The 14,532-nt window shown below is 35.4% G+C and overlaps 1 protein-coding gene across 2 annotated transcripts in view; it reads right to left on the reverse strand.

Annotated features, from left to right (window-relative positions):
• Positions 1–10,498: 10,498 nt before the first annotated feature.
• Positions 10,499–14,532, reverse strand: part of LOC752559 (galactosylceramide sulfotransferase-like) — an 8,124-nt gene continuing 4,090 nt past the window's right edge. For both annotated transcript variants that reach the window (XM_030993391.1, XM_030993390.1), the window contains exon 3: positions 10,499–12,027. In XM_030993391.1, the coding sequence (XP_030849251.1) occupies positions 10,822–12,027 (1,206 nt within the window). In that variant the 3' untranslated portion in view covers positions 10,499–10,821. The remainder of the gene's footprint in view (positions 12,028–14,532) is intronic.

The raw sequence follows: 14,532 nt of genomic DNA on the forward strand, positions 1-14,532 counted from the left end.
GCTACAATATTTTTTTGGTGAGATAATGAAAAACTGAGTGTCAAATTTGAAAGAACGTACAATTTAAATGAAGAAAAAAAAAATCATCTTTGTTTGATCAAAATCGGTTCAGAGACGGCTGAAATATCCATAAGTATAACGATTTCTAATACTTGTGTACCACCACAGAGATTAGATAATTTGAAAAAGCCGTTGAAAAACGAAATAGCGCCTTTTACGTCGTATTTCAGCTAATGCCGATGTTGGCTTTTTTTGTTGGCATTTTCGTGTCGGTTATATTACGCACAACCAGCCGGCCCATGTATTGTTGTTTTTAATTAAATAATGAATAAACGGTCACCGTATTTTTTGGAAAGTGGAGCTTAATTGGTATGATCGTATTGGCTAAATTTCGCACATTTTGTGATCTAAAATTACCTTCATAGCAATTTTAGGTTCTAAAAGGGCACTAGAAATGCCATAGATAAGAATAAGAGCAATAACCATGCACTTTGAAGGCATTTGTGGTCTGAAAGCAGAACTCAACTATCCCTTTAAGGTGATTATTGTTTTTGCAAAATCGAATCACAAAAAACGAAAACAGACATGTTGTCTTGCCCTCATCGGACTAAATCGCAAAAATGATCACGCGCTTGTTTCCTTAGCTCAAGTTCCGCTTATATTTTCTCCGATGAAGCCAACATGAAAAGGTTTATTATGTTTGTTTTCGTTGTTATCACTTTGTTCGATAACGTTAAATATCGTGATTAATGCAGTTAAGATTATTTTACACTCGTATTTACATAATGTACCAACCAGAATTTTTGCGTTTGTTATTTGTTGAATTTCGCTGATATCCTCTACTCAAGATCAATTTGAATTGTTAAATATTTGATGAATTTTCTCGCGAAATTAGGTGTAATGATAAATAATTAGGAATTGAACACAGAGATAGGATTGTGGATTAAAATACTATTTATAGTTCAATGATAATATAGGCACGCCGGAGCTACTGTAAGAAAACTTCATTTTGAGAAAACCTTTCAGGAAATTATAGTTTACCATCGCAGAAACGTTGGTAATAGTAGTAGTAGCAGTTGTATAGGAAATGTAGTAGAAGAAGAAAATGGGTAATACTAATGATAATTAATTGATTATTATGATAATGATATTGTGTGCGGGTAAGCCTGAATCCGATGACGGGGTAATAATATGATTGTAGGGCCCTCAGGGAGAACAGTATGAATACTGATGAGGCTACCCTGGGTAAACAAGACATATTATTATTATTATTATTATTATTATTATTATTATTATTATTATTATTATTATTAAGAAGAAAAAGGAGAACAAACAAAAACAAAAAAAAACAAAGGAGAAAGAAAAAAAGGTTGTATCAGTGGTAGTAATGAAATGTATCTTTTACATAGATAGATTAATGGTTCTTTTAGAGCAATGTATTAGTTACTTTGTTTACCTTTGTTTAGTATTTGCCAAATAGGATAATTCTCGAACGGAAAGAAGTTATTGTTTTGCCTTATATTATAATTAATCATGTATATTCTTTTTTGTCGGATCATTCATCGTATTCTCATATGTCTATAAAGTATACTTGTTTCCGTAATGATTTATATTAGACACAAATCATGTTTGTTAGTTATATTTATAATATAGGTGTATATTAACGCATGTATATTTTATATGAATCTATGATAGTTCAATGAACAATTACATTCTTGCAAGTTTCATGCTAATATTATCAAATTGTTTCTTATTCAAGTTTGACAAGTACACAAATTTTCGAAAGGCATTTTCCTTCTTAAATAGGCAGTACAAACAGTATGGTGAAAAGTATATTTGTAATTGATATAACTGTGATAACTTTATTGTGGATTGAGACGATGATATACATGATATAGCACTATAATTATGAAATACACCCTTGAAGAGTTTAGGAATGCATACAAGTTCTTTTTACGGGTTTTTAATATTTTGAATAACTGCATTGTAAATACGTTCACCCCCTGTTTTTTTTCTATATTAGTATATTGAACACAAGTCATGATTACTATTCATATTTCAAATATAGGTGTATATTAAACGCATATATATATTATTTGAATCTACGATAGTTTAATGTACAATAACTTTCTTGTAAGTTTCATGTTAATATTATCAAAAAACTGTTTATTATCCAAGTTTGACGAGTACACAGATTTTTGGAAGGCATTTTCCTTTTCCAGTTCAAAACAGAGAGTAACAATGGACAGATTACTAAGCAGTTCAAACAGTATGATGAACAGAATATATGTAATTTATATAAATTTTGATAACTTTATTGTAGATTGAGACGATAATATAGCACTATAATTATGAAATACACCCTTAGAGGGTTTAGGAATGCATACAAGTTCCTTTTTCGTTTTATAATATTTTGAATTACTGCATACTGCATTGTAAAAACGTTTACACGCCTGTTTTTTCCTCTATATTAGTATATTGAACACAAGTCATGATTTCTAGTTATATTTATTATAAAGGTGTATATTAAACGCACGTATATACTAGTTGAATCTATAATAGTTTAACCATCAATAAAATTATTGCGAGTTTCATGCTTATACTATCAAATTGTTTATTATTCAAGGTTGACAAGTACACAGAGTTTCGGAAGGCACCTTCCTTCTTCAGTTAAAAACAGAGAGTAACAATGGACAGTTTAATAAGCAGTACAAACAGTATGATGAACAGAATATATGTTATTGATATAATTGTGATAACTTTATTGTCGATTGAGACGATAACATAGCACTATAGTTATGAAATACACCCTTGAAGAGTTTGGAAATGCATACAAGTTATTTTTTCGTTTCATAATATTTTGAATAATGGCATTGTAAATACGTTTTCACGCCTGTTTATTTTGTCTTTACACGTATATAGAACAGAAGTCATGATTACTATATGTATTTAAAATATAGGTGTATATTAACGCATGTATATTTTATATGAATTTATGATAGTTTAATGAACAATAATATTCTTGCAAGTTTCATGCTAATACTATCAAACTGTTTATTATTCAAGTTTGACAAGTACACATATTTTCGGAAGGCACCTTCCTTCTTCAGTTACAAACAGAGAGTAACAATGGACAGTTTAATAAGTAGTACAAACAGTATGATGAACAGTATGTAATTGATATAATTGTGATAACTTTATTGTGGATTATAACGATAATATAGCACTATAACTATGAAATACACTGTTCAAGAGTTTAAGAATGCATACAAGTTTTTTCGTTTTTTTTTTAATATTTCGAATGACTACACTGTAAATACGTTTAAACGCTTGTATATTTTATCCAAAATACGAATACCCGCAGATGATTAAATGTCTTGTTTCTTACTCAATGCCTTGTTTGTGTTCAATTGGTTTGAGTGAAGACTGTAAGAATGAAGAACACCTTTTTGTCACGGTCATGGATATGTAGCTGAAATCAACACAGGGTAACTTAGGGAAACTTAGTCCAGCAGGCAACTTTACTCTGTAATGTGGAGTGGAAATTGAGTTGAATGGAATTCATAAAAATAAATATAGTTTTTATAAAAGAAAAAGAAAAGCAAAGTCAAAGAATACAATACTAACAATCCACTCTTCTTGTTATCGTATGAGGCATAACTTCGTTTGAGAAAGGAAATCCACCACCAAAATGGTGGAGCCCATTCTCAAGAAAAGAAATGCATTGAATTGGATTTCGCTAGTATAAGAGTGGATTTAAATCCCTCATATGACGCATAAAAGGTGATCCATTAGATACCATCGGTTCCACATTTAGTCTCATCAGCACACGTTAATAAAACATTATTCTACCCTAGAAAAAGAGGAAAAGACCCATGGTTATACCATTCAGCTATGGTGCCGGAGGATACCTCTACTATGGTACCGTGAGTACCAGTATTTGATCGTGAACTTCCATAACATAAATATATATATGGGGATAATGGCACCTATCATAATTATAACTCAACATCAAAGTGATTACATGGGGGCATGCGTGCCATACCTAAAGACGACAAGTAATGAATGCTCGTGGGTTGACACATCCGCGATTTTTAACAATCTTCTGATAATTGGGTTCCTGATATAATCCATGTATTACAATCTGACTAACGCATTTGGTCTACAATATGACACTTGTATCGTGTATGGAAATTACTCTGTAGATAAGGTAGAATGCTTCGTTTGTTATTCTCTCAAAGACAGTACACCTCGTACTCATTCAACTATTCAAATATGATATAAAGTTGATACTGTATGCGGTGTAAAAGCAGAAACAACAAAAGATATTTTTTTAAAGGGTAAGACTGGGAACAAATGTTTTTTTAACAGTGGTGGTTGAAGGAAAACATTGTTATTAATACAATTATGTATAGTATGTGTTCTTAAAAAGGGGAATGAAAAAATAATTGCACAGACATAATGATACAATGCAAATAATAAACATTGGTTTTATTATAACTCTACGACAGTAATAACTTACATGTATGATATCTGTACAAGAAGATGTATAAACAATAATTCGTCGCTGTTTTCACGAAGTGACGGTAGTGAAAAAAAATTGCATTCACTTTGCGTTACGATTTTCCTCACTACCGTCACTTCGTGAAAACAAGGACGAATTAGTTATCAGGTTATGGCAAGTAATCAGTCTGGTACTTGATTCCCGAAATTGTAATAAAAGCAAACATGAATGTTATCACAAATGTCCAAACAATTGATGACTCTTTCATTTAGAAGGGTCGAGTTATTCTAGCGCCACCTTGTGACTGATTTAGTAATACGCCACATGAGAACTGTGAAGTTGATACCCGGAAGCCAACGCTTAACTCGGGGAGATTTGAGTTTAAACTCACATCTTCCTGCGTAACTGGTGTATTTCTTATTGTCTCGAAGATATCACAGCTATATAAACTTTGAGAGTTGTAATCACTATGATTATGGAAGATTCATATCAGCCGCACTGTCTGCCTGCCGTAGCAACAAACAGAGTTGACAAAAAACTTGATGCATGGCTGATCATGAAGTCTGCATGAAGTCTTTCGTCTTCTTTGTTCTTGGAGGCAGCCAGTGGAATGGATTCGCTTGATAAAACTAAAGAAAAAAAGACTTTTTGTTATTCCGGGCTCATTTTTCCTGATTGTGTCATATGAAAGGGCAAAAAATGAACTTTCTGGAAATGTGAATTTCTCTTGAAATTCAGATACCATTCGCAAAATAACTTTTTAAAACCCTTTCTTCAGAATTTTTTTTTTCACTCATGCGTAGAATATGTATCATATGAGTTGCATCAAATGAAAGAAGAGGGTCTAAGCTTTACAAATATGTGTCATTTATACATGTAAATTGTGATTAAGTTATGATAAAACTTCGATAATTCTCGGTTTTTCTTCTTCTGGGACGCACTGTATAATCAGGTGGCTTGGTGGATTACCGTTACTTGACGGATAAAAGCACCTTTTTGATACAGGGCTTCCTTATGACCTACTAAACGATATAAGGCTAGGAGCCCGTAGCCCCCCCCCCCATCCCCATGTTCATTATCATCATACATAATTATCATCAAACATATTCATTATCATCATACATATTCATTATCATCATACATGTTCATTATCATCATACATGTTCATTATCATCATACATATTCATTATCATCATACATGTTCATTATCATCATACATATTCATTATCATCATACATGTTCATTATCATCATATATATTCATTTTCATCATACATATTCATTATCATCATACATGTTCATTATCATCATACATGTTCATTATCATCATACATGTTCATTATCATCATACATATTCATTATCATCATACATGTTCATTATCATCATACATATTCATTATCATCATACATGTTCGTTATCATCATACATATTCATTATCATCATACATATTATTTATCATCATACATATTCATTATCATCATACATGTTCATTATCATCATGCATATTCATTTTCATGTGAACATGAAACCACCATTCACTCTATCTTTTTACCATCAAGCCCGCCAAACATAAAGATCTGTGGGCTTCGAAAGCCCCTAGAACAAACACACAAACAACCAATATAAAGGAGCTGTAATGCTTTTATTAAATAGATCCCTAAACTGACTTGGGACAGGGGAATCGATAGTCAACTTTTAAAACAAAACACGGGAGTATAATATCTACAACAGTAATAACATCGCACTCTTTTACTTCTGATGTAAGTTTAATAATTATCATAAAGGCATCGTTTAACAATGTTAAATCTGAGATGCACGGCCCTACATGTTATCAGTGTCTGTGATATGGTGTAATATTGAAGCCCTAAACAAAAATTGCACTTCAAAATGATCAAGAAGTGCCTCAAAAAAATTAAAATCTTTGAGTGACCGGTTTTACCATACTCGTTTTCCCCAATAGACTGTAGTGTAATTTGTAATTTCAATAATAAATATCTTGATAATTAGACAAGCGATCGGCTTGTAAAAGTCATGGAGTTCCTGACTGACCTAAAGGTTTATAATTATCATTGCAGCATAAGCTAAATCCAGGATTTGGTTTCAGAATATGAGACAAAGTTAATACCGGATCCCTTTAATTGGCTCGTACAATAAAAAAACAAACACAATTACACTGATTGGGACTATCATTATAACACGATATTTTCGAAAGATTAACTCAAGGGCAATGTCACTTCCCTTTTGTTTATCCAAAAGAAATCTTGTCCGGATTACGTAATACATGTTATGTTCACAATTGTCAATAAGGGATGCGTTGCTATCGTGTTTTACGACCATTCATAGATATGCATCAATCCCTCATATTTTACGCGGAGGGCATGCAGAAATGATTGTGACTAGAGGATTTTTTCTCGATAGATAAATATTGCATCTTTTTAGAACTGTATTGATAAATCATAATTGATCAGTCTTTGATTGATCAATTACGTTCTAAGGCGATACAAACTTTATCTATCAAGAATAAATCATTTCGCCACAATCGTTTCATGAAAAACAGGTTACTAACATATTACAACTTTATGGGAAAAAGTGTAAAACTACTACTACTACTACTACTACTACTACTACGACTACGACTACTACTACTGCTACTAGTACGACTACTACTATTGCGACTACTACTCCTACTACTACTATTACTACTATGACTACTACTAATGCATTACTACGACGACTACTACTACGACGACGACTACTACTACTACTACTTCTACTACCAGAAGTTGAATGAACCCCAATCAAATCGATGAATTTTTCCTTTAAATTGTACAACAATAAAACGAGAAAAAAAAAAGGCGGGAAATAATTGCAGCCAAGTTAGCTATGTCAATCAATAAATCTATACGCCTACATATCTGCAATATTACGAATTGCAGTCGTTCAAAATTATTAGTATTAAGAACTAAACCAGAGAAATCAGATGATTTTTTCTTTCTTTGAAAGGCTGGAGGAGAAACAAGGATTTAATTTTGCTTGAATTAATTACAGTCAAACCTGTTCTTAGTGGCCATGACTCAACACAGGCTACCTGTCTACAGTGATCACTATTTGCGTTTCTCTTGGGTGGCCTTACCAGACAGGTTAGACTGTACTTGGCTAAAGAGTACCGACATGTTAATGTCATGTTTGATTGTCGTCCAGGTTACTCGTTCTACACAACAGAGCATGCGCATGAGGTTCATCGCGAAACCATTCAAACAACGTGATGCAGAGGGAAAGTTAGTCCAGAATCTGCACGGTCCTTTATAATTTCCCTACACACTTGATTCAAGCCGTCGAAGATGGCGTTATCAACAAACTCATAATTATGCTCACTAGCCCAGCCTGAGGACATCCTAATTTAATGATCACGCCATCATCGGCTGGAAGCAAATAAGTAAGGAAAGGTAGTGTTGGTGTGGTGGAGATCAAAATTAAATAGGCCAGATTCTGGACTAAGGGAAAGTCAGTGTTTGGGGTGGGTGTATTCACCACAACATTGTATAGCACAAAATTGTTTGGTACAGGCAATCTTGACAATTTGGCCAGTATGACATCACACACCGCGGCACTTTATATTCATCTGATACAGAACCACTGAATAAGCCAGTTCACGGTAGCAGTCTGAGCATGAGCAGATAAAGGTCATTGCAGAACAAATTTTGAAATACACGGAGACGAAATACTGGATACGTGCTCATGAAAATTATGTAACATTATTCATTCATGCACATTCAGTGCACTCCATGGTACACAGGTGGAAGTATTCTTTGAAAAGGGGGAACAAAGGCTATTTATAAAGCACCTCCATCGCTATAGGAGTGATTATGTCAAAATGTACAAAGTGGGACCTCTTCATGTTTTGAAGATCTGTGGATATTCGGGGTCATTGCAGTAAGGTGCTAACCGTGAACTGGTCTATTCAACCAATCGACCGATAGGATATCTTTCGGCTCACTTCAAATCATTGGGTGATCGTGTCTGGTCTGGTGGCCGCGTTACACGGCCTTTGTAAAACAAAAACGTACGTTAAGGACGCGACCATTGGAATGTTTGCCGTAGGGTTTTCACAAAGTGTTGGGTAAATTGGACCAGAACATTCGAAGATGAGAGGGGTTTATTTCACAAACATTACCCCCCGACAAAGAAAGGGCGGGTACCATCTCCACCCGACCCGACGCGATGAACCGATGATTCGAAATAAGCCATGTACTTGGATGTTTTATTGTATCTCTCACCAAATAAAAACTAGAATGATAAAGATACGATTGAGTACTAGCTGAACAAGCGATTACATTTTGAAAGAAACTACGCGGGAACAAGAGGGAAAGGTCTGTTATGAACTACCGGAGAATGCATGTATGTAGCGGCCTATACAGTGAAGTTTTCGTATCATCAACATTAAAAGAAGTTGAATTAAGGCTTGTTCAAATATAGCGCGGAATAGTGATGACGCAAAGTGTATTACGCTTCACACTTCTCTATTTTAATGCACACGCAGGAACTTTGTTGCAAGCATTTAGGCTTACACGCAAACCTCGTTGACATTTTTGGCGGCGCCTCACCGCGGCGTATTTGAACGAGCCTTAAAGTAGATATTCATTGATTTTAAAAACTAACTTTATGTTCATTATTGCAAAGTTTAAACTTTGATTCGACAAGGTTATCAAAATTTAATGCTTGGAAACATTCGAAGTAATGATTATTATAAATTACAAAACGCTTAAATACAGCCCGGGCATAGCACCTGAAGAGCTCTCCGAACGCTGCTGAGATGTGTGAGATCATAGTATGGACATGACTTGCACAAGCAGACGATGCCCCATGACATCTCACACATTTTCAGTGCCTGTGTTTTCATCTTTTCTTGAGTTCTTTCTCTTACTTCACTACCGTCAGGCTAAATGTAGAATCTATTGCCTCACTCTAAACCCCGCGCATGGTTTTATTTTGATGACAAATGCAGCGATACAAAAATAAAGGAATTTGTCGCTTGTAAACAAAATAAGACGCCATTGTATATTCAGCTGCACACACCGGGGTATGTTCGGCGTTTCAAGAGGGAACAAATGCCGTCCTTGATATGATTCCGGGGTTTTTCAATTTGAAAGTCTCGTTTCTTTGATTGTTAATTAACCCCTATCCTGTGTATTTACAAGCAAAAGATGTTAGTTATCAGAATCGGGTCATATCCCGTTTTAAATGGTTTGACATGCCATTACATTTATATAAACTAAACTCATTATAATTTGACAAATAATAGCTTTGCAATTACGTTCATTCTCTATGAGATGTCGTCTGCTTGGGCAGTGTTGGTCCATATAGTGACGTCATTAAAACATCGTTATTTTCCCGGCGAATCTCTCGTATATCCCAGCTGCTATGGAGGTGGTTGTATTTTTATTTTTTATTAATCACCCGATATGTAGTTGACCTATAACTTGTACGATGGCCATCTGTTAGCTTACCAGTTTCTAGTGATACATTAGTTGACAAATTTGTGATTTTCTTTGAATTTCACCTTTAAAGGTAATACAAAGTTTGGGGGAATTTTGAAAATTGGGTGGATAGTGATTCTTTAGAATTTTGATATATGGATGCCCATGTGGATGTATTATAAGCACAATAAAATTTAGCCCCTAAAACATTTCTGTTTTCGAGAAAAATTTAATATAAAAATTTACCGGTGCTCCCGTTAAATTTTGATAAATTTCAAATAGCGCCTACGGCCGTACAATGGTAACTGCGACCATGAAAATCTTAGAATATGTAGTTGTGATATATAATTTCCAAACCGGAATAGCTAATCGGTCGATTTTAGTCAAGAAACATTGTTTTATAGCTTAATTAATATATTGACCTTGAGAGGGAGTTATACAACATAAAAAGTTAATTATTTACAATTTCAGAACTTTAGACTCGATTTCAACCGCGACAACGATTACTGAATATTGTAGGATAGTATATGCTTCCAATATGTTCATTTGAACCAAATTCATGACCCCCATACCAAAACTTTGTAATACCTTTAATCGTGCTGATGCTGACGCACAGAAATTGGTCAATCCTATATATACATGGGAATAGGCACACGTATATTCCGCATGAAATTTAAGGGCAAACTTTTCGAGCTATGTCTTGTCATACAGTTTTTAGAGTACTTTTAGTATAATGGCATATTATGAAGACTACTCCTTTTCAGGGAACATTTTTCTACGATGACATTCATACAAACTGAGGTAAAAGAATGAAAGTCCTTAAAACAAATCAACCTCCCTTCAAATAACTTTGCTCCTCTTCACACCACAGAGTGCACCAAGCCGTTGTCTTGCCATGATCATTTTCGTAGTCTCGTAGTTCTCACTCACCAGTCGTTTACAGAATACCGAGTTGTTCGAGGTCACGTGACCGACCCGAAGCATCTTCTGTCCTTTACGCGCAGCCTCGTTATCTTCTATACCGCATTCGGCAGAATAGACCCTCATCAAATCTCTGAACGTCCGCAAATCTCTATCGAAACTGGCTCCTTGATCGGCAATCTTTTGCCAGAGCGTCCGATTAAAGTGATTGTAAAGCAAGATATCAGCGCTATTCCATTCTCGTATCTTCTCTCGTTGTTCCTCTGTTATATTGGAATGTGTTACACGCGCATTCTTCTTCACGTATATTATGTCTCTGAAACTCCAATTCATTAGATTTTTTAGAAGAATGAGAGACTCGTCGAAGTATTCTGTTATAACAACTAAGTGTAGGTGCAAATCCAGCTGCTTAATGATGTCGTTAACGGTGTCTTCGTAGTCATGAATGGCGCCATCTTCGGTGAATTCAAACAGCTGCCCGTTTCTTGAATAGTACTTTGCATGACCACCTTTGGCGGTATTCCAGTAGAATTTAGGGTTGCTCAAAAAGGTTGCGATGTTCGCAACGCTTGTATTCCCGCGCCCGACTTTATTGATATGCATTGAACGCGCGGCACCGAAAAACGAGAACGCACTTTCCCACTGCGCGCTCGGTTCGCGAAGGATCGATACAAATTTGCAATCGGATTTCATGAATCGTTTCAGCTGAACGAGATTGGGAAGAAGTCTTAAGTGTGCGGTCATCATGCTGTAGTTCTTGTAATGCTTGTAGTCGCCCGTAGCAACGCAAAGTGGAGGAAGGAAGCTACGAGGTTTCTTTTGAGCCAGCTTTGATAACCGGAAGTGACCATGCACCTTATCACCTTTGTTGAATAGAAAAGATAAACGATTCCTGTAACCGAATCGGTTGAGTATCGATGCCATAGTCGTCCCACCGGTCTTGTGAGTTTTAATGAAGACCAGGCTTGTTGCCGGTTTTGGGAGTTGTTTCCGTGATACTGATTGCGCTGATTCCACATCAAGTCCTGCCTGAATGGTCTGTACTACGGTGAAGCCATTTTGTTGGGTGAAGTAGACACACATCAAAACGGCAACGATCCCAAGGATCAAGGGTAGCATCTCTTTCTATAAAATGCACAAACCAAAAAACAACGGAGATAATAAAAAAGAGAAAGTGGGGCCATGGCAGTTTACGAGATGAAATACATTGACAATACACCCCTTCACGGCTAAGACCGCCACTTAAATTTGCAAATAAACATTGCGTCATCAATGTTTTCAGACGCGCATGTATTGTTGCGTCACTGCCTGCGCTGCGCGCTCACATCATATCGACACATGCCCTATGAATGATGCATGAAATAAAAATTAGTCACAATATTTACTCGCAGAAAAGAAAGGCGCACTCTTGTAACCGTAAACTCCATAAATCAGTGTTATAGTGTTAAACATTGATGGTACTGTGTTACTTTTTGGGCCACACTGAATTAGCGTAAAACAAAATGAAAACACAAAATATGAGTGGCTTGTGATAACAATTCTTCAAAAATCAACATGTTATATATATATATATATATATATATATATATATATATGTATACATATATATATATATATATATATATACGTATATGTATACATATATACATATAATATATGTATGTTTGTGTGCTCGGTGTGCGTGCGTGTGACTACATTGATAGACACTAATCACAACAGCAATTGGAGCACCAATTATCAACGTATTCATATACAATGTATATAAACATGTACCTGTATATATATACACGTATATGTTATTTATGTCATTTCCCCTTTGTTTTCGTCTATTCATTTATTTCCCTTCTTTTTCTTCTTCTTCCTATTCTTCTTCTTCTTCTTCTCTTTTGGAGAGGGGGGGGGGGAGGGGGTCTATCGATGCGCTTGACTATTTGATATAGGTGAGTTGCAAGTATGCAAAGTTAGCGCGATGGCAATTGCGACCAAATAGATAAGGTTGGATATCCGGTAAATTCGAGAGTATGGATACGCCTATACAGGGTGACCCAAAAAGAAATCATTGCGTCAGAACTGCAATTCAACGACCACATTGACACATTGTCATAGAGTTTTTTTTCTTTCTTATATTAGGTGGAAATAGAAATGACACCAAGATCATCAAACTCGTTTTGATTGTGAGGCTATTTTTGCGATGTAATGTCGTTTTTAAACTTTGCGACTTTTGGAAGCGTAGTCATGCTTGAAACAGCGGAAAATTGCGCATGATGGTTTCCCATATACTGTCAGCCGTGTTGACGAGCACAGGAGTGACAGGACCGGTCTGTTAACACTGCTGATTGTATGGAAAGCCGTCAATGGCATTATGTCGATGATGTCGTTGCAAATGCGGATCTCAGGTGTTGCGTTCTTTTTTGGGGGCCACCCTGTACATATGACAACCATCCATGGACTTACCTCCAAACCCAAACCAATATTGTTCTATTGAAATACAATGCAAATAATGATTGCGTCTTATTTATTGATCACGGCACTTTAACAGTAGTATCCTAATTATCCTGTACAAGTAATGCTCTCATAATTATGTTACCAAAAAAAGAAGAAGAAAGAAAAAGAAAAAAAAAAAACATTTCGGATATTTTGGTAACCCTTGCAAGTTTAAAGAAAGGGCAGTAAATCGCTTGCTTACATTTTGTTCAGATTACTTCGCGTATACTTGTCATATTATACACTCATTTCAACTTGAAATTACCTAACATTTCATGCTCATTCAAGCATGACCTAACGGGTACCTATGATCTTTCACACAATTGTTACATAAGAACCACAGGCACACTTCCTTCTAGGTATCGTGTTGTTAAAAACGATGCGCTTCTAGAAGTTATGTTTAGTTGCCCGGGGGGGGGGGGGCTTATTTTGTTTTGGTGTAATTAAAACGTTTAAAGGTATTACAAAGTTTTGGTATGGGGTCATGAATTTGATTCAAATTAACATATTGGAAGCATATGCGTTCCTACAATATTCATTGATCGTTGTCGCGGTTGAAATCGAGTCTAAAGTTATGAAATTATAAATAATAAACTCTTTATGTTGTATAGCTCCCTCTCAAGGTCAAGATATTAATTTAGCTATGAAACAATGTTTCTTGACTAAAATCGACCGATTAGCTATTCCCGTTTGGAAATTATATATCGCAACTACATGTTCTGAGATTTTCATGGTCGCAGCTACCATTGTACGGCCATATGCGCTATTTGAAATTTATCAAAATTTACCGGGAGCACCGGTAAATTTTTATATTCCATTTTTCTCGAAAACAGAAGTGTTTTAGGGGCTAATTTTTTTAGTGCTTATAATACACCCACAAGGACATCCAAATGTATAAAAATTGTAAAGATTCACTATGCACCCAATTTTCAAAATTTCCCAAAACTTTGTATTACCTTTAACCTTGAAAGCATCTTATATTTTGAAAATGTACTGCAAGCGGGACTACAAGATACACATTGGAATGACGTTTTGGTTCGCGATGACCCCTTAAAGCACCACTTCACTACTTATAGCTACTTGCGCCCTCTATACAACAAGCAATGCATAATCGGTGACCATTGGTCCCCACTGATCCTCTTATTC

This window comes from Strongylocentrotus purpuratus, unplaced genomic scaffold, assembly GCF_000002235.5.
Source record: "Strongylocentrotus purpuratus isolate Spur 01 unplaced genomic scaffold, Spur_5.0 spur5_scaffold_20, whole genome shotgun sequence".
In the NCBI taxonomy this organism is placed as follows: Eukaryota; Metazoa; Echinodermata; class Echinoidea; order Camarodonta; family Strongylocentrotidae; genus Strongylocentrotus; species Strongylocentrotus purpuratus.